This window comes from Vombatus ursinus, unplaced genomic scaffold, assembly GCF_900497805.2.
Source record: "Vombatus ursinus unplaced genomic scaffold, bare-nosed wombat genome assembly UNPS02012082.1, whole genome shotgun sequence".
NCBI classification, from domain to species: Eukaryota; Metazoa; Chordata; class Mammalia; order Diprotodontia; family Vombatidae; genus Vombatus; species Vombatus ursinus.
This window is the reverse complement of record NW_020951860.1, coordinates 1,762,642-1,790,057: the sequence shown is the minus strand read 5'-3', so window position 1 is coordinate 1,790,057 and position 27,416 is coordinate 1,762,642. Positions and strand designations below refer to the sequence as shown.

The window sequence follows — 27,416 nt, the reverse complement described above, 5'->3', positions numbered from 1 at the left end:
AGCCTGAGAACCAAGGCCAGGGAGGCTTTCTTTCTTGTATAGCCTCTTGGAGCAATTCCCTTGTCAGGTAAATAGCTAGTGAATTTGCACATGTGTCAGAGAGACCTTGATGATAACACTAAGCTGATGGCTCAAGTATAGCACCACCTACTGGGCAAAATTATAAACTGTATTCCCTTTCTAGTTAATGGTAAAGTGACACACTGTCTTACTCTGACCTTAAGGAAGGCAGGACATAAGCCAGTGTGGGATGCTACTCCTATTACAGGACCTCAGGTGGCATCTTGGATACCGAGCAAGTGCAAACACAGGCTGTACCATGTAAAATTATGGAAAGTATTGTTATCTAATCTATTGAATATAATTCATATTTCATCTGAAAAATGTTACAGTGAATAGAGTTCTGGGTTTGGAGACTGGAAGTGCTGAGTTCAACTTCCCTCCTCTAACATTTATTATAAGTGTATGACGCTGGGAAGGTCTATTAACCTCTGTCACTTCAGGCAACTCCTTAAGATTCACCCACCAAGTCATAGATGGTATGCAGCTGGTGAAAAGAAGTTCCCACACTGATGAAATCATAAATCCTTTATATAGTCACATTTGGAAGAAGATGTTAGAAGACTATTACCTTACTTCTTCCAATACTTCAACACTGTAATTTCATCAGCATGAGTGCTTCTTTGAACAAGTCAGAACACAGCCCTTCAATGGTTTCCTTTGTAATTTCTTTACGTTTAATAAACCCTGTAACTAATGAAAATTGCTTTAGTGACTAAGTATATGATCTACAAGTGTTGTTGTGGTCAGAAATATTTATCACCATTACCATGCCATCAATCATCAGGTTGTGGTCTTCTTCTCTCCTCCCCCCAAAAAAAGTTTTCAATGGGAAAAGAAGATTGCAGAGACAGAGAACTTAGTATGAGGGTGAGTCAGTCATATCTCAAGGATACTTTTGGATGAAACTAGGAGAAAAACAAATAGATGTGAAATGGAACAGATCTGCTGACACTTCTATGGTGATCTATGCTCATCAGAAAAGATAGTGAAATACCACATTTGAGATTCACCAATTCCAATATCCAATATATTGTATGAGGAAGAGGATGTGAAAATATCATTTAAAAAATGAAGTTAGGAAGAATGACTATGCCTACAATGCTTATGTGTTATAAACTATGCTTTTTGTTACAAGGGAGGGCTTCTAAGGGGAGTGAGTTAGTGGGAAGTTATAGAGACACTCAATAAGGAATAAAAGATGATACAACATTTAAAAAACAAAAGAAAACAAAAACAAGTTCAGAAGGGGTCACAAATAGGACAGTTGTTAGAATTTCATATATAAGCCAGTTTCATATGTCAGCCTATTTTTGTTCTTTGAAATTTAGAATGTTTGTGTTAGTTGATGATTGTTAAGTTCATAATAAAAAAGAATTTTGTTTTTTTGCTAAAAGGCTGTATCTTTGATATCTGATGAAATGCAGAAGATATATATGCAAGGCACGTAAGTCAGCCTAGCACTCCCACAACCACCTTGACACCTTCTTCCCTTGGACCCTGATGGAGACAGTCTGTTCCCCAAACTACCAGATCTGCCTCTATCCCAGTTACCATAGCCATCATTGAGGGCTTCTGGATGAGGAAGCCACTTTCCTTACCACTATGCAAAAAATTGCTGACCAAATGCCATCAACATGTAGATAGGTACAACAGTCCTGGGCATGGCAGCTTCCAGCCCAGACCTTATTGTCACCATCTGAGGAAACAGCTCCTGTAGAGAAGGACTCAGCTATCCCCACCAACTGCCACCCATAATGATGGCAAGCCAGCCTAGATGAAAAAGCAAGGCACCTTGAGGGAGAAACAGAAAGTGGCACATGCCAGAGAGGTCAGCCACCACTATCACTTTTACCAACATCTCCTCTTAAACCCTAATAGAGCAACCCAGAACCCTGAACCCAAGAACCTTGGGAAAGGCATTATGTCTAGCTCAGGGCTCTCAGCCATCATCCTGGGAAGCAACTTTGTACAGATGCTTCCAACTGCTCTTGCAGGTGCGACAGGCACATCTACTAAAGACCCAGAAAAGAAAGTTCTTGCTACCAAAGTCCTTGGCACTGTCAACATCAGAAACTTATTTGATTTTATTCATAGAAATGACGTTAAAGAAGAAGCATCACCATCTGCTTTGCTGCCGTCCCTTAAAAATCATAAGACTTGCAGCTGTTGTCTCCCTCATTCGATTGTGAACTCATTGAGAGAAGGGACTGATTTACTTTTCTATTTGTATCCCCAGCATTTAGAATACTGCTTTGTACATAGTAAGTGCTTAATAAATGCTTCATTCATTTGGGGAATCTATGCTGGAGGTAACAATTTTAAAGTCAAACAGGGACCAATTTTCAAGATAAGTCAAAGTGGAAATTGGTAAAAGAATGGAAAAAAAAATCATGGATTGTAATATTACCAAAAGAGAAGCCAACCATGAAGACCTCCACAACTAACAATTCATAAGCCTAATTTCTCATTGCTATAAGATCTTATGAAAAATGTTGCTGTATACGTCAAAGATATCCTTGATGCACACACACATATGAAGAAAAGAGGTTTTTCTAATTTCTTTCTTTCTTTCTTTTTTTAGGCAATCAGGGTTAAATGACTTGCCTAGGGTCACACAGTAAGTATCTCAGGCCAGATTTGAATTCAGCTCCTCCTAGCTGCCCCTCCAATTGATTTTCTACAGACCATGTTTTGACAGTCATACAGGAGAGAGAGGGAAAAAGAAGAAAAAGTAAACAACTCTGTCATTTGCTAATTTTAAAAAAGGAATGCTGCCCATGGAGCAAAATGCAGCTCAAACAAAGTGTCTCAAAATCATATAAGTTTCTTCTAGAACTGATGGGAGCACCACAAGCCTGAGCATCAGCCTTAGAAGGACTGCAAACAGGAACATATGCTGAACAAAGGTGTTTGTGATTGTCATAGATATCATTTGCCAGGTCCAAAAAGAAGAGGATTTCCCTATTAATGGATAAGTTCTACAGAAGTTCTTGTTTGCGAATGACATTGTACTGCCTCCTCAATAAAATCCACAGAGATTCAAAAGAGATCAGCCTAGCTATCTAAATAGGAAAAATAAAGTGGATCACAAATACATATTGCCTCAATTACAACAAATAGTTGAATGATTAATCTATTGACTCAATCCATAAGTACATAGATCTTAGGAAGTTACTAAAGAATGTGGCCTCAGAATGAAATAAAAGGGAAAAACTGAACTAAACTGCATTTAAGAAATTGTACAGCATTTTAAATGATCTCAATCTGTTCCCCATTGCAAAAGCCCATCATTTCAACATTAATAACAATAACTAACAATACTTACATGGTTTTGAATAATGTGATACCATAACTGCCAAGGAATCACAATTGCAGGTAATACAAAAGCATGTTGGGAAAAAGTCATATACAGCATATTTCCAGTGATGAATTTTACGTGTGATAGGACAGTGGATAGAATTCTGGGCTTGAAGTCAAGAAGACTTCAGGAAGACTGGGCAAATAACATCTCTCAGCTTCAATTTCTTCATCTGTAACGTGAGGGGGTTGGATTCAATAGCCTTTAAGGTCCCTTCAAGCTATGTTCCTATAATTCTAGGTATGAAAATAAGGTTGGCCAGTCATGTATCAAGAATAAAGCATATACCAAAGCAGAAAGAGTGTGGGAAATGTTAAAAGTGTGTTTTTCTAAACACCAACACATGCAAGAAGATTTTGTATTACTGCCCCTGCATACAATACTCAAATTTTTGAATTTCCTTTGGTGGGAAAAAAGAATTTTTGAAACCACGAAATGTTTTAAAGAAATTAAGCCTGTTTAAAACATTTTGCTTTTCTTTTCCTATTTCTTTTTTTTCCACTGACAGTGTCCTCTGTTCAATTCCTGACTCTTGGTGATCTCCATTCACAAGGAAAAAAAAAAGAATAAAGGATAACCAATGGATTACCTAAATATGCACTGGTATCTACAAAAATTTAAAAGAACCAGTGGGAGACTTTAATTATGTTAGGTGGATTCTCTGTGGAGAACTTATGGAGAAAATATGAACAAAAACCAAACAGGATAAGAGAGTATGGATAAGTTTCAATCCACACTGTTGAAGGGATAGTACCTATATTGAGATCATGTTTCTGCAGAAGTATTTAATAACTAGTTTATTTGGTAACTGCCATAATTCAATGGATTTGTGGGCTCATTAGTGTGCATATTCCCTCCATTGATGGAGACTGCAACCCATCCACACTTCTCCTCCTATTTAATTCTTATCTATGATCCTTCATTGGGATCTTCCTCTAGGTGTTTCATGGGTTTAACTAGTTTATGCTCTAGATTCCCATATGCTAGCCATCACTCTTGCTATATGACTAACCCGACCTCTTTTTCCAATAATACATTTCCTTTATGATAGCATTGTTGGAAATATGCTAAAGTCTGCTTGCACCTACCATGTGTGTTTCCATTGCCTTCTGGGTCATCTGCAGCTTTACTTCTTTGATTATTGTAGTGTTCGAATACACACAACCATACATCATCAGGAAAACATTTCTGTTAAAAAGATAGTGTTTTTATGTCAATGAACAGCTTGGGATTATTGAAAGAACAGTACAATCCAGACTATTCCTATTCATTCTGAACCCAACTCACTGCCATTTGGAGATAATGTACTGAGGCACTACTTTAATAGACAGCTCATCCAATTGCAAGTCTTAGCAATAAGCAACTTTCATCCATTTACTTTTTCCTGCATAGATTGTTCTCTACTATCTCTACTGAAAAATCATGGACATCACCGAGGAAGTCCTGTAATGTTCTGGGGCTTGAAACAAATAGTATAACAAGCATATCACATCTGGAGAACCTCACCATTCCTAGAGAATCCCTCTTTTATTTAGACCTTTCATAAGTCCATGACAGTGGTGAAAACCTCATACAAAGCTTTCTGAAGACTTTCAATTCCACTGCTTTTTGCTGCTTTTGATGTAATAATACTTGTAATCTTTCACCATCTTCCTTCTACTATTTAACACTTGACTTTGTATTCTAATAACAGTGTTTCCTTGGCTGCCATGTCTTTCCACTTGACAAAGCTATCAAGTGTTTGCTGGTTAAGACTGGTTCTAGGCTCTTTTGGCCTCCTCATTGTAATGATTGCTTTGCAATCAGTTAAACCTTTGTTGGAAGTGGAGATAACTAAAGTCAATATCTCTGTGTTTTTTACTTTTTAGTCTGGGGCATGAGACAGCAGTCTTGAATAGATAAAGTTGAAGCTCTTACAGATATTCTCGATATCTTCTTAAGTATATTATTCTTTCCTCTAATTTAATACTGATTTTGACTTTTGCTCTTACTAGTCAGTCAATGGTCTGATTGCTCTGACAGCTAATTCTTATATGACTAGCATATTAGTATCAATTTCCTGGAAAGACAAAATTAAGATCTTGGTTGGTGCTTGGCATATTCAGTGCCTTCTGACTCTCTTCCAGATGAAAATATTTGAAATATTTCTTAAACTTGAACCACATTAGCATTTCACCATCCTTCCCTGTACTCATTTTTGTAATTCATTAGCCAGTGGATTTATCTCTGTCTAAACGTGTGAAACAGCTATTTAGACAACTTAGAGATAAGTTAATGTTTATAGACTATCTAAAAAACCTAAGACTCTTCTTTTTTTCACTACTCCACTACTATCAGGACTGAGAGTCATAATTTATTTTTCTTTGTTTCATGTGTTGCCATGGCCAAATAAATCATCACCAGTTTACTGAGTCCCTCAGTACTCAGATTGATCCTTGAGTTCTGTCACTGGGGCAGTAATCAAAGCCTTTTCAAGTAGAAACTTCCAAAGCTTATACCTGCTGGTATAGGTGCAAGAACTGAGGATGACCTACACTCTGATATTCTATCCACTATAATTTATGTTACTTGGCAAATGATATTGGGACAATGATCCCTGGTGATTGATACTGGGGGAAGCATAACAGAATGAAGCCTTGAGCTAATGACATTACAGAATATCCCATAATCCCTTTAGTTAGCCTAGAACCCTTAGGGGGAAACAATGTAGCTAACCACGATCTGGGGAACTGACTTGCCAGTGTGAGTGGGAATAAAGATAGACTCCCCAGAGTCCATATCATTACACTTGCTTAATGGTCCAGTCAAATCTTAGTAAGGAAGGAAAAACTATGGTAGCTTTCAAAAGAAATACAATCAAAGGGACCTTGGAGGTTGTAATAGAATTCATATCTACCAGTATTTCCTGATAACAGAATTTAAGCCCATGTTTCCTCCTTCCTCCTGTGACAAGAATTAGTTTTCCCTACAAGGAGACAAAGGTCTATAGGACTGGATTGGTCCCTACTTCCCTGAAGCAGCTTCATGGCATAAAAAGGCAGGATTGGGGCCCTCAGCCTTGGTGGGTTTCTGAAGACTAAAAGAGCCACAGTATCCTGTCCTGTTGTCCAGACACATTTCCATGTGGAAAGGAAGGAGGCCATGGTCTATAGCTAAATGCCACTGTAGCCTTATTGGATATCCTTACGGTAGGAAAAGGAAAAAAACCTCCTTTTGTTAACTGTTCAATGACTTGTGAGTTCCTCATTTTATCCCAACACCAAATCTGAACTATGAGAGTGCTAGCATAAGGTTTGCCTCAAACAAAGGCTAGCAATCTAAATTTTTCATTTTAAAGATGAGGAAACTGAGTGCTGCTATCATATATGAAAGCACAGAGACATCACTAACCCTTCTTTTATGTACTCCTCTCTCTGTATGATGAAACCTATGCTGAAATACATAAGATGTCAATTTTGAACAAAAATGGCTTTTCCCCCCTTGTATCATAAGACTAAATAAAGATAAAGCATTCAGAGTTCTTAAAATGAGTCATATTCACTATATGCTAATGACTATAAAGAGCCCAGTAATTTTCCTGGGGTGCATGTGCATGTCATACACAATTTAATTCATTTAATAAACATTTATTAAGTACCTACCATGTCCAAGACATTGTCCTAGATGCCAGAAATATAAAGATGAGAAATGACAGTTTTTATCCTCAAGGAGCTTACAGTTTAATAAGGGCAATGTGATACACACATAAAGAAGGATAATAGAAGGAGAACTGAGAGAGAGGCAAAGGAGAGTTCAACACAAATTTTGAGATCATTTCCATCTGCTACCACCAGGGAAGGCTTCATGGAAAAGAAAGTATTTGAGCCTGGCCTTAAAGAAAGAGAATGATCTCAACAGGTAAAGATAAGGAAGTAGTATGTTCCAGGAAATTTGGAAAGCCTGCTGGGAACAGCCAGCATACTACTACTACTACTACAACTACTACTACTGCTGCTGCTGCTGCTGCTGCTGCTAATAGCTAACATTTATATAGCACTTACTATGTGCCAGACATTGTGCTAAACACTTTACAAGTATTATCCCACTTGATCCTCACAATGCTGGGAGATAAGTGCTGTATTATCACCACTTTACAGATGAAGAAAATGAGGCAAACAAAGGTGAAGTGACTTGCCCAGCGTCACATAGCTAGTAAGTACCTGAGGCCAGATTTGAACATAGGTCTTCCTGACTGCAGGCCAAGGGCTCTATCCACTGAGTTACATGGCTGCCTGATATGATTTGAATATCTAATATAAGAAAGAGTAGTATGAACTAAGGTTGGAAAGTTATGTGTCAGAGGTAAAAGATATCACAAGATTATGTAGAAAAGGAAGAACAAACAACTGTGTGTCACAGGTAATGACGTAATTTGGCTGCCCACAATGTGACTATTCAAGAACATCAGGAAGTAGACTTCTCTGATATCTCTCTGTCCTTTCTCTGTTCAACTCCTTGAGAATGCAAACTAGGTGCCTCTATTTCTTTTCCTCTAATTTCTGTTTGCCTTCTAATATCATCATTCAGCTGTCATTTGCCCTCCCCAAAGTTACCAATGAACTCTCTCTTTTTTTTTTTTTTTGGTTAGGCAATGGGGTTAAGTGACTTGCCTAGGGTCACACAGCTAATAAGTGTCAAGTGTCTCAGGCTGGATTTGAACTCAGGTCCTCTTGACTCCAGGGATAGTGCTCTATCCACTGCGCCACCCAGCTGCCCCACCAATGAATTGTTAATTGCTAGATCTAATAATCTTTTCTCAATTGTCATCCTTGACCTCTCTGTAATTTTTGATACCCTAGATCACCATTTCCTCCTGCATACTCTTCTTTCTAGGTTTTCATGACACTATTCTCTCCTGGTTCTCCTCCTGACTATTCCTTCTCATTCTTGCTTGCTGGCCCTTTATCCATGTCATGCCCTTTAGCCTCAGGTATTCCCCAAAGCTCTGTGTGGGCCCTCTTCTCTTCTCCCTCTATACCATCTATTGGTGATCTCATTAGATCCCATGGTCCAACCCTAATCTACTTATCTCCTGAGTCCTAATCCTAAATCCCTTATTGCTCTTTGGACATCTCAAACTGAATCTGAAATTCTACAAGTCTAAAATATAACTCATTATTTTTCTCTGCCTCGCCTCACCAACTTCCCCTTCTTCCTTCCTTTCTTATTACTGTCAAAGGCACCATCATCCTCTCAGTCACTCAGGCTAGCAACCTTTATGTCCCTAGAGCTAAGCCCAGAGCTTGGCACATAGTAAGCATTTAACAAATGAGTGTTGGTTAGTTGATTGATTGATTCATAGCTGGTTATTAGTGGTTAGACACTCAACGGGGTATGGTGGAAGAAAAAGGGTGGACCAAGAGCTAATCTTATGGTCACAGTGGAGCTGGCGCGTTGAGAGAAAAAAAAGGGAATTTAGTACAAGGATCAATCAGCATGGGAGGAATTCAATGCATTCAGGACAGAACAGGAGCTTGGAAAAGTGGGTCGAGTATGAGTGAATGAGGTGAGCTGACAGAGTGTATGGAAAATAGAAAGGAGAGAAGGTGAGTGTTGGGGCAGCTAAGTGGTGCCGTGGAAAGAGCACCAGACCTGAAGTCAGGAGGACCTGAGTTCAAATCTAGCCTCAGACTAAACACTTGACACTTACTAGCTGTGTGACCCTGGGCAAGTCACTTAACCTCAACTGCCTAAAAAAAAAAAAACAAGATGAAGAAGAAGAAGAAGAAGAAGGTGAGTGTTAAAGCTGGAAGACACAACATAGGAGTACAAGGAGTGTCTGGGTCCTAGTTCTTCCCTCTCCCATCTCCAATAGTATGACTATCAGCACAGCAAGGAGGTCAGTGATGACAGGGAGTTTTAGCAGAGTCAGACTACAATGGATTGAGGAAACAGTAAGGAAGTAGAGACAGCAAATATAGCCTGAACTCTCCTTTTTTAGAAGTTTGGGACAGGTATACGACACAAGCACATTTATAGTCTGTGAAAAAGAAGGCAATAGAGAAGGAGGGGTTGAAGAAAAGAGAGAGTAAATGATTGATAAGAGTAAAGTCCAGGAAGATATGGGGATAGGATTAAGGGCACAGGTAGAAGAAATTAAGAGGCAGCTAGAGCTTTGGGCCTGGAGTCAGGAAGACCTGAGGTCAAATTTGGCCTCAGACACTAGCTATGTGACCCTTGGCAAGTCACTTAACCTTTGTTTGCCTCTGGAGAAGGAAATGGCAGACTACTCTAGGATCTTTGGCAAGAAAACCCCATGGACAGTATCAGTATGTCCATCGGTGGTCCATGGGGTCATGAAGAGGTGGACATGACTGAACGAGGGAATTAGCCTGAGTAAAGAGATGGGTCATCTCGTACTCTGAAAGCGGGAGGATGGGAAATGTGGGCTCTCCAGAGCAATGGCCTCATTCTTTTCAAAGAATTAGAAAGTGAGGTTATCTGCCAAGAGAGATTTAGGTGTTCAATGATAGTGCTATCCTAGGGTGCTAGAAACAACTGCACAACAACAAATCTATCTCATCACTCTTTTCCTTCCCCTACCCTCAACTCACTTACACCGAGAACACAAGGCATTAGAGTAGGGACAAAGAGTCCACAAATTAGACACTATTTACATACGGTTCTATTCATGCTCTGTTAAATCCTTGATGAACAACAAATGGAAAGTATAATTTAAAAATTATCATGGGCTGTTAGATTTCCTTAAGAACATGTCCCTCTGTTGGCAAGTCTTTCAAAAACTCCCTTAAAGAAGCCTACCATTTTCCCTCCTCATCACTCAATGTAATGAATGTAAACTCCTTGAGTATAGAGATTATTTTTAACTGTATTCTTAGCACCTAGCCCAGTGCCTGGCATGCAGCAAGCATTAATAAATTCTTATTAATTGATATGTGCTTGTGTAACATTACATGCACATATTACATATATATGTACATGCATACATACATATATAAAAATAGTTATATTAGAATAACAGAAGTTCAAGCTTAATAGATTCTTGCTGAATTGAATTATATAAATTATTGGGAAAACAGGGTGCAAACACACAATGATAACTGGATGCAAAAAATAATCATAATATGTCACGATTCTTCCCTTGAATTCCCTACAATAGAGTAGGGCAAGAATTAAATATGGAACTTAATAACCTAAGTCTTTTCTGTGTAATAATTTTCTAGCATCTGACTAATTTCATTCACTAACAATATGTACTGAGGGTTGAATATCTATAAAGAAAATTTTACTACGCACTAACTACAGACAATACAAATTCTTGACCTCAAGAGGTTGTCATGTTAACAGAGTGTCAGCACAGTCCTAGCCTGTCTTTTTTTTATGTACTAAGAGCGCAGTACTATCTTTTCTTTTTTTTTGGTAAAGTTTTCCATGCTGGTTTCTTGTCTGTCTTTGTGGTTTGAAAGAATGGTTAGGAGTTTTTAAATGATAAGTTTGAATATTTCACTTCCATTTTATCAGGGAGGACTTTGTGAGAGTGGCGAAATTTAAGTAGGATCTTGAATAAGGGAAGAAAGGAAATGAAGGGGGAGCAAGAGGAAACAAAGATTTTTCTAAAGAACCTACTATATGCTAGGCACTGTGCTAAACTCTTTACAAATATTGTCTCCTTTGATTCTTACAATAACCCTCTAAGGTAGTACTTATTATGATCCTAATTTTACAGTTGAGGAAACTGGAGCAGACCGAGGGTAAGTGACTTGCCCAGGATTACACAAGCCAGTAAGTTTCGGAGGCAAGATTAATTCTGATGAAGTCAATGAAATTTAAGAAGAATCTTGAATAAGGGAAGGAAGGGAGTAGGTACGTGATCAACCAAGTTAGTGGCACATAATTTAGGAATTCAGCGGTGATAGCTTACAACTCCTGGGGTTAATGATAAGTTTGATTCAGGTGGTACAACATAGGATAATAGATTTAGAGCTAAACAAGACATTGGACTTAATATAGTCTAACCATCCCATTTTATAGAAGAGGAAACTAATAACCAGAGAGGTTAAGTGATTTGCTAAAAATTAAACAGGATTTGAACCCAATCTTTTGACTGCAAATCCAGCAATCTCTTAACTGCATCTTACACAGGAATCAAGAAAAGGATTGTCTGGTTTTTGTCAGACTCATTACAAACTCTGTACTTGTGTTTGCAGCTTTCACCCCATCACCTCACAACACTCAGACAATTTAATTAGATAGATTTTTTTGGTCTCTATTTCACAAATGGAGAGACTGAGGTATCACTAATGAAGCAAAGAGGCAACCCAAGTGGTGCAATCTTCCTTACTCAGTATTTCTACCAAGACCAGCTGTGAGTCTGCTAAAATAGTTAAGATAACTGAGAACATAATTTTCTTCTGACCTTCCCGGAAAACTAGTTTTCTTTTCCAATTTTAGGGGTTATTAATAGAAATCTTCTCCCTGCTGCCCCAAAATGAACTTTAGGGTTTTGGGGGGGGTTATGATTTTGAATGAATGAACTTAAGGCTTGAGCTCATAAATTCCCACAAACTGACTAGGTTTAGGGTGGACATTACCAACAAGAAGCTCTCGAAGGAAGAATCAGGATACTGTGGAGGCAGTTAGTATTACAGTACAGTACAGTGAGTGGTCCTTTTGTTGTCCTACACATTGTTTTAGGGAACTCCTGGATAAGGACACTCCTACCAATATAGGTCGACACTTTCTCTGCAATTTATAAACTGAGAAAGCTGCCTAGGAAACTGAGAGGCTAAGGGACTTGTCTAAGACCACACAGCCAATATGTGTTCGAGGTAGGACTTGAACCAATGTATTCTAGTACTGAAGCCAACTATTTATCCACTCCAACTCTTTGCCCTGCACATAGCAAAGTAATATTGAGAGGGGCTATTAGCTACAAAATTTGCTTTTACAGGATCACAGGATTTAGAGCTGTAAGAGACCTTAGAAATCAGCTAGTCTTGCTTTGTATAAATTCTAAATCATCATCATTGTCATCATCATCATCATCATCATCTCCTGTGGATTCAATTATCATGTCTATGCTGATAATTCTCAGATCAACTTATCCAGTCCTAACTTCTTTCCTAACCTCTCTTTCATCTCCATGGCCCATTGGATGCCCATTGGACATCTCAGACTGAACAAACTACTGAGGTCTTGTAGGCATCTAAAATCCAACATGTCTAAAACTGAACTCATTATCCTTCCTCCCAAGCCCTCCACTAACTTGCTGCCAAAGGGCACCACTATCCTCCCAATCACCCAGGCTCACAACTTCATATCCTCCTCATCTCCTCATCCCGCCCCCCAATCCAATCTGCAAAGTCATGGTGATTCTACCTTCAAAACATCTTTCATATATTCCCTTTTCTCTCCTCTGACACTGTCACCACTCTGGTACACCCAGGCTCATGACTAGTCTACTACAATAGCCTCATCTCTCCCATGTCAGTCCCTCCTCCACTCAGCTATCAAAATGATCTTCCTAAAGAGCAAAGTTGACCATGTGACCCCCCTCATTCAATAAGCTTCAGTGGCTCCCTATTATCTCCAAGATTAAATATAAAATCCTTTGCCTTTTAAAGACCTTTCTAACCTGAACCCTTCCTAGCTTTCCTCCCACAAGACACTCCTTCTCCTGACTTCATGTTTTTTTTCCAATGGTCCATGCCTGGAATTCTGTCCTTACTCATCTTAATCTCCTGGCTTCCTTCAAGTCCCAATTAAAATCTTACCTTCTACCAGAAGCTTTTCTCAGTCTCCCTTAATATGTTAGTGCCTTCTCCTTACTGATTATCTCTAAATACATACATACATATATGTATATATAGAGAGAGACAGACAGACAGAGACAGAGAGACAGAGACAAAGACAGAGACACAGAGACAGAGACAGAGATAGAGATACACAGAGACAGAGAGAGTTCCTTGAGGCCAGGGAGTATTTTATTGTCTTTCTGTATATCCCCAGCACTGAACACAGTGCCTGGAACACAGTAGACATTTAACAAATGCTTGTTAGACTTAAAATCTTGAGTTCTTTCTCATTAAAGATTTCATGCTTATCTCAAAAACAAAAACAAAAACAACCCAACCCAACACCAACTTTATTTCCAAGATTACTGCTAGATACATTCCTATCTCATTCTCCTCCTAGGGGTTGTAGTGAGGTGAGAGAAGGGAAGATTAGTAAGAATTATGGAGTAACCATTCTGACAATATGGAAATAGTTCAAGACAAGAGACTGGGAGGTCAGCAGTCTGAGTGGCATGGGAAGATTGCATGGCAGCCATCATCATCCTTGAAATAGAGCCAAGCATTGAAGAGCTAGTGTCTAAAAGAAAGATATATCCTGATTGATACTTATTAAACCAGTTGTTTCCAGAGAGAGAGGAATGAGGAAAACAAAGAGGAAGAAGGAAGGGAAGAGAAAAAAGTTTACTTTAGGACAAAGAAGCAGCTAGGTGGTACAGTGGATAGAACACTGGACCTGGAGTCAGGAAGACCTGAGTTCAAATTCTCCCTCAAACACTTACATAGTCTATGTGACCCCGGGCAAATAAGTCACTTAACCTCTCTCTCTCAGTCTCAGTTTCTTCATCTATAAAATGGATATGATAATAGCACCTACCTGCCAGGATTGTTGTGAGGATCAAATGATGATATTTGTAAAACACTTTGCAAATCTTAAAGCACTATATAAATACTAGCTATTTTTATTATCAACTAAAACATTACATTGGAAAAGAGCAGAAAAATTTCACTTAAATAGGCTGAAACTCTATTTCTAGGCTATGCTGTTTTGCTTGGCAGATAGAATCAAAGCCTGTTCATTCCCAAGGACAAAGTGCCTGGCTACGACAGTTATGCCACTAATGTTTTTCACTTATTAAAGTAATTTTGGCAAAGATACTAGTAAATAAGACCAATTTAAAGCTCCTGTTTGTCTCTTCAGCTATGAGCTGTTATTTGGAAACATATCAGCACAGTTCACACTGGGCCACTCTAAACTCTATTGGTCCTGGATGCAGGACTTATGGAGCCCAAAATTAAGGGAATTTTGAGAGCAAATAAAAAGACAAAGGGGGAGGGGTAAGAAATTAAGGTGGTTAGGTGGTGAAATGGATAACGTGCCAGGCCTGGAGTCAGGAAAATCCATCTTTTTGAGGTCAAATCTGACCTCAGATACTTACAGGCTAGGTGACCCTGGGCAAGTCATTTAATCCTGTTTGCCTCAATTTACTCATCTGTAATAATGAGCTGGAGAAGGAAATGGCCAACCGTTCCATTTTCTCTGCCAAGAAAACCCCAAATAAGGGTCAGCTAGGTGGTGCAGTAGACAGAGCACCAGCCTTAGAGTCAGGAGAATTTGAGTTCAAATTCAGCCTCAGACACTTGACATTTACTAGCTGTGTGACCTTAGGCAAGTCATTTAACCCCGATTGACTCACAAAAAACAAAACAAACAAACAAACAAAAACCAAATCGGGTTACAAAGAGTAAGACATGACTAAAAAACATGTCAACAACAACACAGCATCAATACTGGGTCTTGCATGTTAAGTGCTAGTATGGAATGTTTTCTATAATAAACAAAAAGTTTTCAACAGCACAACTTTATGGTTAATTTCAGACACTATGCTAAGACAGTCCAGCACCCTATAAAAAAAAGAAATAACAAGGCTGAATAATAGCAGAGAGCTAATCAAGCTTCCTTGCATTTGGAGTTTGGACCTGACTTTGCACCAAGTTATTCTGGAGGGGCCTATAGTTTTCTGAAGCATATGCTATAGCACACTACATGAAGCCAGGAAACCTGGGTTCAAATACTAGGAGGGATAACCTATGTCATTCATATTCCTCATAAGGATATTGCAAGGATGAACTCACAAATCTTATAAAGGGCTTTGAACTTTGTTCCCTTCCTTGGATGGGAGGCATGGCAACAGTGTCCAGGAGAAAAAAAGAAGCTACATAAGTAGCATTTTTGTTTTTCTGTGTTTGAAAGGAAATGGAAGAAAGAGGAGGAGAAATGTTAATAATCAAGTAATTTGCAGATATTTATTAAACATCTACTATATGCCATATACTATGCTAGGCACTGGGGATACAAAGATAGAAAGGGTCCCAATCGTCAAAAAGCTCACATTCTATTGAGATTATAACAAAATGTTTATATTGGATAAGAGGTTTACAGGGCATGGTGGACAGAGTGCTAGTTTTGGAATCAGGAAGAATTTAAATCCTACCTCTGACATTTGCTAGCCATAGGCATAGGCAAATCTTTCTAAGCCTCAGTTGACTCATCTCTAAAATAAGGAGGTTGGAGTAGATGGTTTGTAAGGACCGTTTCAGATCTAAATCTATGATCCTCTGATTTACCTGAACAGTCACACAGTACATTTCTTTTTATTTATTAATTTTAATTTTTTATTCATTTTAAACTAAAATACAATAAAAAAGAACATTTCCATGTTCACAGCAGAACATAAGAGAGGATTCAATATAATAAAACAATAAATTTCCATTTCATGAAAACCTGTGTAATAAATCCTACATGTGCATGGTATATTTTCATAAGCATTCTCTTTCTAGACAGCAACATTTCTCAAGGTAACTCACATTCTTGGAGTGATCTAGGATGCTCCTTACATAAAGATCCTAATTTTCATGTTTGGAGTTTTTATTTCTTTCAAGCTCTTTTCAATACTAATGAGAATGGTTCCTTTCCTTAGGACTAAGTCAATAACAAGTCTTCAATATTTTTAAAAAGTCTTGCCTTTACATTTTTATGTTCAAAACAGGTTCTCAAAAGCATCTTTAATACTAATACAATACATTCCTTTTAAATTTTTGTTCTGAACCTAACAACACTAAATAAAATGTAAGCATTTTTCCACATACAAAGTAGAACAGAAAAAGAAGATTGTTCTTGAGGTTCTACTTTACTTCCATGTATCTCTAATTCTAAGGAGGTTTTACCTTACATTAAGTCAAAATTTGGCTCTTTGACACTTTCATGTGTCATCCTTCTACCAGGAGACAACTCTTCCGATACTTGGGGAGAGTGATCACTTGGGGAGAGTGATCACTTCTGCTGCTACTTCATTTTCTTCCATCGCCTAAGGTCTGAGACTTTCACAACCCTTTCTGGATAAAACCAAACTCAGGCCAGCAGCCAAAGGCAAGGGATAAACATGTTGATATGACTAAGAACTGTAAATATTGATTTAAAATGTTACAAACCATTGTATTTCTTCTAGGATCTTTTTATCCCAAGAGTTTAAGCCTTCTGACAAGGCATTAGCCATTAATAATAATAATATCTCAGAGCAAGATTAATGCATTTTGCATTTTAAAATGTCTTTTAATAATTGGAGGAATGGAGGTATTGACAAGCTAATGATTGGCCTTCTGTCAAAGAATTGATATTTGCTGAACTGAACTGAAATAAAAAACAGATTCAAGAAAAGAAACCAATAGTTCAATGTTGAAGAGATGTTTCTGTTGTAAATACCTTAGTATTTCGTGTATTTTTAAATGTGGAGCACTCATTTTTAAAAATTCAAGAACATGATGAAGGGAATTTTCCTGTGTCCCTATGGCTTAGAACTAGCAAAGAGACATAGGTCACGTGGCAAAGTGAGAATTCCAATTTGGTTCTGTATAGTCAGTTATGCCTTATTGCCTTTCTTATTACAATCTGAAAGATTAAAGTCATCATTTATTTATTATCAGATTCATAGCTAACAACCTAGTAGAAGATGGTTTCAGATAGTTTGAGAGTCAGTGAGCCACTGCATCAGGCACTAAGCAAATATCTGGGTAAAGTGCTGGGCAGCCAGATATCAACACAACAGCTGGATGCCATATGTGAACCTAAAACCTCTATAGCCAACAGTTACCATTACTCTATTTCCAGATACTTCCACACCTTCAAAGGCTTCCACCCCTCTTCTTTTGCCAAGATCACTTCACTCATTTACTCCTTTTTCCTATCTCACTTCCCTATTCTGCCTAGGAAAATAATCCCATCTGCCTTCTCTGTTCTCTTCTCTCATGTACATCTCTGTTATCTTCCTTTCTCCACTTCAGTCTGCACCTGGAAGCATTTTTCCTTTTCCTGCTTACCCAATTGCTTCTCCTAAGATTCTCTGCAGAATTCATTTATACTGTAAAGGCTTCTAGTGGATTTCCTATAACTGGAAATTTTCCTTAAGTTTTCCCCAAAATTTTCTCCTCACCAATGAAGGTTTCCCACTTAATCCTAGGGTCACAGCTTGATGATCAAATTTCCTTTATAAGTATGGCTTAAATTGGTTATGATCTCACTGAATTTTATAGCTAGTTCTTGCTTTCAGTTGAAGTTCAGAAATGTAACCTTGGCTAACATGGGTGGGGTGTGATGTGGAACCTGTTATTTTATAATTAAAGCCCTGCTGAAAACTCTTGCTGGGCAAGATTTCATCTTTTAATTTTTTTTTCATCAAGGCTACTAAATTCATTGCTAAAGCTCCCTAAATACTACACAAGATATTAGAAAGTAGCTCCAGTTAAAGTTAGAGTGAAGTAAGGTCTTTTTTTTTTTAATGGGCTAACTTCACTGTGACATCAGATTTCCAATAGTTATGAGTTATGAGGTCTCTAAAGTCTCTTCCAAGAATCTATGGTTCTATGATTATAGGGATGCAGGATCTTAGAATAGAAGGGACTTTGGTGGTCATTTAGTCCAGCTCCTCTACCCAATGGTGAAATTACCTTGAAAAACATCCCAATAAGTTGGTTGTTCGCCCTCTGCTTGAATGCTTCCGGGTCAGGGAAACTCACTACCTCATAAAGCAGTTCATTCCATTTTGAGATAGCTCCAATTGTTAAGAAATTCATTTTCCTATGGAGTCAAAACCTGTATCCTATAAGTTCCACCCTTTGGTCCTGGTCTCTATGACTAAGGTAATGTGGGGAGAAAAAAAACCCCAAGCAAATAAATAACCTAAAAAAGCCCTTCCTCAAAATAACATGCGGTGGGAAGACTTGTATGAACTGACGCAGAGTGAAGTAAGCAGATTCAGGGGAAAGATATACACAGTGACTACAATAATGTAAATGAAAAGAACATTCGAAGGAAGCCAAACTCTGAGTAATTATATAGTGATTATAATGACCAGTCTTGGTCCTGGAAAACAAATGATGAAATTCATTCTCCTTCCTTTTGGCAAAGAGTTAGAGGGAATATGGGTGTGGAATGTTGTATATACTGTCAGATGTGGTGTCTGGGCTGGTCGTTTTTTTGGGTTAATAAATTTTTTTCTCTTGTAACATGGAAAAAGTTGAGCATTGTCCCTACCAATAGGGTATCAGAGACAAAGTAAGGTATCAATACCTCCAAAATATCACACAAGATAGAGCTGAGAGAAAGAGTGTGTGTGTGTGTCTGTGTGTGTGTGTGTCTGTGTGTGTCGGTCTGTGTGCACACACGCGTGCATATCATTCCTCCTCTCATGGGCAAGTCAAATACTTTACTTGTTTCTGGGTTTGGTTTACTCATTCCAACTTTCTCTCACCCTGGCAGGTCTAAGTTCCCAGAGATAGACCACCACGACATGGTTACATCAAATTCTCTCAGGGTCCTACCCTATTGGGGGATAATACACTTCCCCTTCTTACTACCCTAGCTCTTCAGCCCCCATGTAATATATTTTCTTTCTTTACAGCCAGACACTTACAAGATAACACCCACACAATGTGTGATATTTAAACAACCAAATACTGATCCTTCTAGATTTTAAACATAACCATTTGCTTGATAAGGCAAAAGAAACATATCATATACAAATAATAAAATGCATCATAATACACTCATAAGCTCAGATCATACTCTTCCATCAATTATACTCAAAAGCTATGATGAAGAGTGGGTCCACAGTTATAAGCACCTGCCAGAGAAGCACATGAGGAAGGAAAACTCCTAACTCACACTTCTGGGTTGCTGACCGAAATGTGATTGGTCTATTCAAGAACCATTTGGTTTTATCACATGAAACGTTTCTTTGCTTGCTTGACTGTTGACCCTTCTCTTCAGCTGGGGAACTCTTTCCTTTTGTTTCCTCAAACACAACCTTTTAAATCTCTTTCAATTAACCATCACCCTTAAAAGGGCATTTAGAAACTCTTTATTTCTCTTTAAGCAACAGAAATACAAAGTTATGGCTCTTTCTGAGTTACACAGACCCCAATGTTGTACTCTCCAAACAGTCAGCTTACCAGGATATCAAAGCAGATGCAAATACCTCCTCTGCTTTTCCTTCTCAAGCCAGAAGTGGCAGCAGAGAGCAATGAACCCTTATGGAAAGCTTCACCTTTCATAATGGGAGGTGCTAAGGGGCAATAGCTCTTATTAGAACTGTTGGCAAATGAAGTAAAGTTTCTCTTCGACTTGTTCATCCTAAACCTTCTATCAGCTGACTGCTTCTAACTGTCACAGCAGACAAGGGTGTGCTAGAGCTAACCGCAACCAGCTCAAGAGAGCCAATTGTTTTATTTTCGGTGTGAACATTTCAAATACTACAAGTCAAGGCTTGGATTATTATTTTGATGATTGTCTAGACTTAAGAAAGTGATGGAGAAAATATTAACAATGCAGATTAAACTTAAATGTATGCCCTGTGAACACTCCCTCCTACCCCCTCCTGACTATCAATGATGCACCTTTTGCTTAAAAAGTCAAAACTCTCCAAAGTTCCAAATTCATGGTGCTTTTAAATCATAACTCAGTCTCCAAATGCTTGTAATTTATGATAATTTATAATAATTTCTCATTATTTTAGTTTTATCATCTTTAATGATAAAATATGTATATGCAAATTAATTAATATCTCATCATGCTTTGCAGTTCTCTGATGACTTTAACATGCCTTTCTCTTTAGTGATCTCTTGTTTCTTTACATTCAAATTTACCTACCTGTGTGCCTCTTTATAACATTAAATCGTTCCCAAACAAGTGAGATATTAACAAAAAGATACAAATCCTCACAAAAATTATAGATCATTTTTTCTCTAAAACAATCCAAGTCACACACGAAAGCTCTTTCTTCGTACTCCTATTAAGTGTATATTATAACATGCTTCTATTTCTACTCTTTTAAAGCATCAAAATATTCATCTATAACAGTCACATCCTATGACAGTGACTATAATTTCCTTTACACAAAAAGATGTTTTCTGTCCCTTTCATTGCTAAACTGTTGTATTTATCTGAAAGGAACATTATACTTTATACTTTGTTAAAAAAAAAAAGAAGGGTTCAATCATGCAGGGTGGTGGGGACACACATGGAAATGATAGTGATGTAAAAATACATAAAACGTTTTTTTAAATTACATATTGATTATAAACACTACCTCTACCTGATGTTAGTCTAATTGGGCTCATTTTTCTATTTGAAGACTCCAATGAGATTTAAGAATGGGAATATAACTTCCCGAAGCTGTTCCTATCAACTATTAGGGGAAGATAACAGACACAGAAAAGGAGACAATATTGTGAAAGAAATTAAGGATTTGGTTTTTTTTTAAAGGATAGAAATTTGGTACAGAAACAACTTAGAATCATGAGAAAATTGAGGAATAAGAAATAGTTATAGGTATATAGACAAAGCTTGAAGGTGCCATAAGAAGCATAAAAGCTAGAGAACAGGAAAGATAGAATTGGTGGATTCAAGGAGAACAAAGTCCTTTCCTACCTTCCCAGTCTCCTTACACCTTACTCCCTGCCATATACTCATTGATCCTGTGACCTTGGCCTCCTGCTCTGTTCCGTGAACAAGACACTTTAGTTCTCAGTTATGGCCTTCTCTGGCTGTCCCCCATGCCTAGAATGCTCTCTCTCCTCATCTGTACCTCCTAGCTTTCGTGGCTTCCTTTAAGTTCCAACTAAAATCCCACTTTCTACAGAAAGCCTTTCCTAACCCCTATTAATTCTATTGCCTTCCTTCTGTTACTTATTTCCCATTTATTCTGTATATAGCTTGTTTATATATATTTGCTTGAGTGTTATGTCCCCTCCCATTAAATTGTAAGCTCCTTGAGGGGAGGGACTGTCTTTTGCCTCATTTTGTATCCCCAGCCCTTAGCATGGTATGAACTTTATAGATGTTTATTGGTTGATTGAGTAACCTTATCAGTTCCCATGGGTACAATTACTACCTCTAAGCAGCTGCTTCCTAGACAGATATAGAGATGTAGATAGTGATAGATATAGATGATAAAGACACAGAACCAGCCTAGTCTCTTTCTTGGTGTCCTCTTCTACAACAGCACCTGCCGATTGGACATTTTGAACTGGATGTCCTGGAAGCATCTCAAAATCAACATGCCCAAAACAGAACTCAAATATCTTTCCTCTCAAACCTACCCCTTTTCCATATATCCGTATTCCTGTCAAGGGCACCATCATCCTTCCATATACACAGGGTCACAATTTGGAGTCTTCTCAACTCTTCACTCTTATTCAATTCCCTTCCCCATCAGTTGTTCCATCTTGTCACCTCTATCTCCGTTTTATCTCTCATATACGTCCCCACCTCTCCATTAACTCAGCCTCCAAATAGTCCAGGCTCTCTCAGAACATCCTACCTGAACTACTGAAATAATCTCCATTTTAGTCTCCCTACCTCAAGCCTCTCTGCACTCAAAATCACCTTCCAAATAGACACCAAAGTGATTTTCCTAAGACTCAGGTATTATCTTGTTTCCCCTTAATCAACTCTGCTTTCTCTCTATCACCTCTAGGACCAAGTATAAAATACTCGGGCACAGAAATATCTTCATCACTTGTCTCCTTTCTACCTCTCCAGTTTCCTCACATTATTCCCCTCCATGTACTCTCTGATCCAGTCATACTGCCTGGGAATATATGCCTACATGCATGAGAGCGTACATACACACACACACACACACACACACACACACACACACACACAATCTCCCCAGTTGAGTACAGACACAGCTTCACTTTTGTATTTGTTTCCCAGTATTTAACACGGTGTTTGCAGATTGATTAAGTGGTTGAAAAACAAACTTTGTGGTCAGAAACCAAGATATCTCTTGAATCAAGGATCAAGTGGTTATAAGAAAAATAGTTTCCACCTGAAACCAAAGGTGGACTTAGGTCCCAGATATAAAGAATCTTGCTTCTTTGACAGCCATGGGAAAATGAGATTTGGTATTGGAATCAAAATACAGGATAGCAAAGACTAACATGGCAGGACAGAGATACTAAAGGAAAAACCAGCCAACTAAATGGGAAAAAAATGAAAGACCTGGTAAAGGTTAATAATTGCCTTAAATTGAGACAGCTATCTAAATATGGAAAGACTGTTTACCTGCAACTTACTTATACACAATTGCATGATAGTTGTCATTTTATTTTTCACATTCCTATTGGGAAATAAAGAAGGTAAAATAGAGATCCTTGCACAAGGAGGCAAATTGGACCTCACAGGTATCAGTGAAGATTGGTAGGATGAAACCAATATCTTAGAATATGGCTTCTTACTCAAAAGAAAACAGGGCAGGTAAAGGTGGGGGGGAGGGGGTTAGATGCAAAATAATACTGTATATTAAAACATACCCATATAAGAAAAAATCCAGGAACCAGAAGGAAACATGGAGGGCAAAAAACAATTGAGGCAGAAACAGAAGCAATACTGTCATCAGAATGTACTCCAGTGTTTGAGAAACAGATCACAATCCCGGCAATCCTGGCCTTGAGGGATGATAGTAGTGACAAAGGGAGGAATTGAAGCTTCAGTTATCTGGATTTCTCCTAGAAGTGTCTCCCTGCCAAAGGCAGAGCAGCTAATAATTTCTTAATTTGCTTTAATGGTCATTTCATTCTTCAAAGGTAGAAAAATCAACAAGAGGGAAATTATGGAACTGACTTACCAACAAAAAGGAACTGGTTGTTGAATTAGAAATAATGTGGACATTGGGGCAAAATCCTAAAACCAGAAGGCAAATTTGATCTTTGGTAAAATTGAGTCTTAATGAAAAGAGACATTTGTTTATTCAACAAGTATTTATTAAGCACCTATTAAATGTGGGGATACAGATATAAGAGTGGAGGCTGAATGAGTGAATCAATCAATCATCCCCCTTCACCTAAAGTAACTAACTTTATTGGCTAAGAGCACCTCTACTAAATCAATTAGTCAAATGAATAAGTCATATATCCCATCCCACTTAAAGTAACTACTTTGATGAGGTAAGAATAGCTCTGTTGAGTCAATCAATTTATCAAAAGCATTAAACTAAGAGTGAACAACATTCTTAATCTAGTTGGGAAGGAATAGAGTGTTTCAAGTCACTGGATGAAATTAAATTATACTGGGAGATTCAGTCATACTGTGCTGGTTTGTATAAAATAGCAAGCCAGATCTGAGTCCAGCATTTCAGTGGTGAGCTATTCTAGAGAAAGGAGTCCAGCCAAACTCCCAAGAAGTGAGAGGGGAGAAGGAGAGTATGTCTCCTCTCTCCACCTTAGCCAGGGGATGACCTTGTGAACTTTGAAAGGCTAGAAGATATTTTGGACTTGTCATTGGAACCTAGTAGTGTTCCTGGAACAGCAGTGTCTGCATGGGGAGCTGTAAACAAACTAGATAGGTGGAGGAAAGATAGCTTCAGGACTGAACAGAGAGTCTTGCTGATAGCTATCCCATGCCTAAGTGAACCTGGTGTGGGCCCCACAAAGGGCAGAAAAGGACTTCCAGCAATCAAGATCTGTAGTTACTCCTTTGTTAACATGTGCTGCCCAAGCTCTAGCCCACATTTCCCCTGTGGACTCTGTTTGAACTTGTGGGAAAGTGTGCCCCTGATTTGGGGGGATATTTGTACCAACTTCTCTTACAAAACCACCTTAATAAATACCCATTTCTAAACACTGATTAAATCTGACTGGCTAATTGATAACCGATAATTAATGGGGGAAACACATGGGTGAGGAAGAGCTTATGAATAATAATACCAGACAATACCACTCCTAACCCCTCAGGCTGGCCCTAAAACCCTGAGAGGAGATGGATCCAAGTTCTAGGGACCCGATTCAGTGCTAGGGGTAGGTGAGGTAGGGAGTAGGGACAGTGAGCTTGAGGGTCTGTGCTACACAAAGGCAAAACGAAAACTGGCCCCTACCTGAAAGAGCTTATGTTCAACTGGGGGATATTACATTTAAACATAAAAACAAAAACCTTATTTGAGGAGGGATAGAGTGCAAATAACAGGGCAATCAGGAAAGGCTTTCCATAGGTTGTAGTGCCTAAGATGAGCCTTGAAGGAAGCTAAGAGGTGAAGGTGAGGAGGTAGTGCATATATCCTCAGGCACAGGAGGTAACTTAAGCAAAACCATCAAGGAAAAAGATGGAATATCAAATTCAAGGAACCACAAGTAGGCCAGTTTTGCTGGGGATGTGTGCAGGGGAGTAACATGTAATAAATCTGGAAAGGTAGGCAGGAATTTATGAAGGGCTGTAAGAGTCTGTATTTATTTTATCCTAAAGCCAATAGGGAGCCAATGATGATTCTGGAATAGGAGAGTGATGTGGCCAAGACATGTGCTTTAGGAATATTAATTTGGCAGCTGTGGATTAGTGAGGAGAAAGACTAGAAGCCAGGTTTGTAATTAGGAAACCATTGTGAGATTTTGAGACCTTAAACAAGGATGGTGGCTATGTAATGGATAGATATAATGGATAGATGATACAGGGGGAGAACTGACAAGACTAGGAAATTGATTGACCATAAGAAGGAAACAGAAAGTGAAAAGTCAAGGGTGACACTGAGATTGTGAAGACTGAAGGAAGAGAGTGCTCTTAATAGAAACAGCAAAGTTTGGGGAGTGGGGTGGGGAATGATGGGGTTTAGGACAAAAGATAAAGAATTCCATTTTGGACATGTTGGATTTGAGATGCCTGAAGGATATCTACCCAAGATGTGAATATGGTTCTGGAAGGGGACAGCTAATACTCAAATGGATGTGTGATCTTACTGATTTGGCAATTCCCTCCAACAATGCAGGCTGCAATCTCTCCATGCCTAGCCATCCTTTGTGACTCTTGTGCAAGTGCTCCCAAACATTTTCCACATATAAAGGGTCCACTTAACATTCTCCCAATATCACAAGGATACCAGTGGAGCACTTTGGATTTCTACATGTCATCCCTCACTCTTATCACATGACCAGCCCATCTTTTCTTTCTAGCCACAATGCTTGCAACTCTCCATTGTCTTCTCTATAATATTTATCCTTAGTTTTTCACATGGCTCAGATGAACTACATCATCAGGCACAGAAGGAAAAGGAAGATACAACCACTGAGCCATTACTAGTCACATGAAAGAATTAGCAGATATACCAAATATTGGGGAAAGATAAATGGCATCCTGATTTTCAAAAAAAAAAAAAAGAAAAGAAAAAGGAAAGAGAGTATGACCAGAACACTAACTCTAGTTTAATGACCTTGAACTTGATTTCATTAAAAGGAAATTTGTTAACACCTAATAAAGGAAGTGGTGATCAAAAAATGTTCATCAGGAACAGGTCATACAAGACTAACCTTATTTTCTTTGTTCACAGGGTTACTAGTCTGATAGATCAGGAAAATGCTGTGGATTGAGTTTTTCAAGATCTTAGCAAAACATCTGGCAAAGTTCCTTGGGCTATCTTTTTTCTTTTAAAATGTTTTACCGATGCTCCTTTTCCTTTTTAAACATTATTGTCACATCTCAATGTCTCCTCTGTCCCCAAACAGAATCCTGCCTTATAACAAATAAGCACAGTAAAGGAAAATAAATAAATAATATTGACCACGAATGAAAAATATTTGCCTCATTTTGCACCTATGGTATACTACCTCTTTGCCAAGAGACAGCCAGCATGCTTTTCCATCAGTCATGATGGATCACTATATTGATCAGAGTTCCGAAGTCTTTCTGTGTTGTTTTTGTTTATTTTACTATGTCATTGTGTATATTATTCTCCTATCTCTGCTAACTTTGTTCTGCAACATTTCTTGCAAGTTTTTCCAAGTTTCCTTGAATTCTCCATGTTTTTCATTTCTTTGGACACAATAATATTCCACTACATTCATATATCACAATTTGTTCAGCCATTCTCCAATTAATAGGTACACATTTTCCCACCCAGTTCTTTTTTTTATTGCAAAAAAGTGACACTATAAATATTTCTGTATACATGAGAACAATAGGATGAATACAATATGATGAAATTTAATAGGCACACATACACAGTCAGTCTTATACTTGAGTTTAGAAAATCAACTAAATAAGTCCAAGGTGGGGGAGGTGTGGTTAGCCATGGCTCATTTGAGAAAGATCTGGGGGTTTTAGGGGATGGTAGTCTCAATATGTGTTAACAGTGTGATCTGGCAGCCAAGAAAACTAATAGCTAAGTAATTTTAGACTGCATTGAAAGGCATAATATCCAGAACTGTATTGTGCCCTGGTCAGATGACATCTGGAGTATTGTATTCATTTCTGAATCTCATTTAAGCAGGGATGATGGTAAGCTGGAAAGTGTCCAGAGAAGGGAAGCCAGTATGGTAAAAGGCTTTGAGTTCATGAAAATTGCAGATTGATAGAAGGAGTTCAGGGTGTTTAGTGCAGTAAAGGGAAGATTTAGGGTTAATTACCTGAAAGACCATCACATGTAAGAGAAATTAGATTCACTCTATTTGTCTCCAAAGAGAGAAGTGGGAGCAACAGGTGGAAGTTTGTGCTTTTGAAGATAAGGTGAAGGAATCAGAGATATTTACTTTAAAGAAAAGAAGACCTGGGGCAGCCAGGTGGCGCAGTTGATAGAGCACTGGCCCTGGAGTCAGGAGGACCTGAGTTCAAATCCGGCCTCAGACCAAACACTTGACACTTACTAGCTGTGTGACCCTGGGCA

At 38.4% G+C, this 27,416-nt stretch overlaps 1 protein-coding gene across 2 annotated transcripts in view; it reads right to left on the bottom strand.

Annotated features, from left to right (window-relative positions):
* WNT5B (Wnt family member 5B) overlaps window positions 1-27,416 on the bottom strand; it is a 140,253-nt gene that overhangs the window by 81,051 nt on the left and 31,786 nt on the right. The window contains exon 2 of one of the 2 annotated variants that reach the window (XM_027857350.1): window positions 4,510-4,609. The exons of the other annotated variant lie outside the window; for it this stretch is intronic. Within the exon in view, the coding sequence (XP_027713151.1) occupies window positions 4,510-4,596 (87 nt within the window). The 5' untranslated portion in view covers window positions 4,597-4,609. The remainder of the gene's footprint in view (window positions 1-4,509; window positions 4,610-27,416) is intronic. 2 annotated transcript variants of the gene reach the window in all.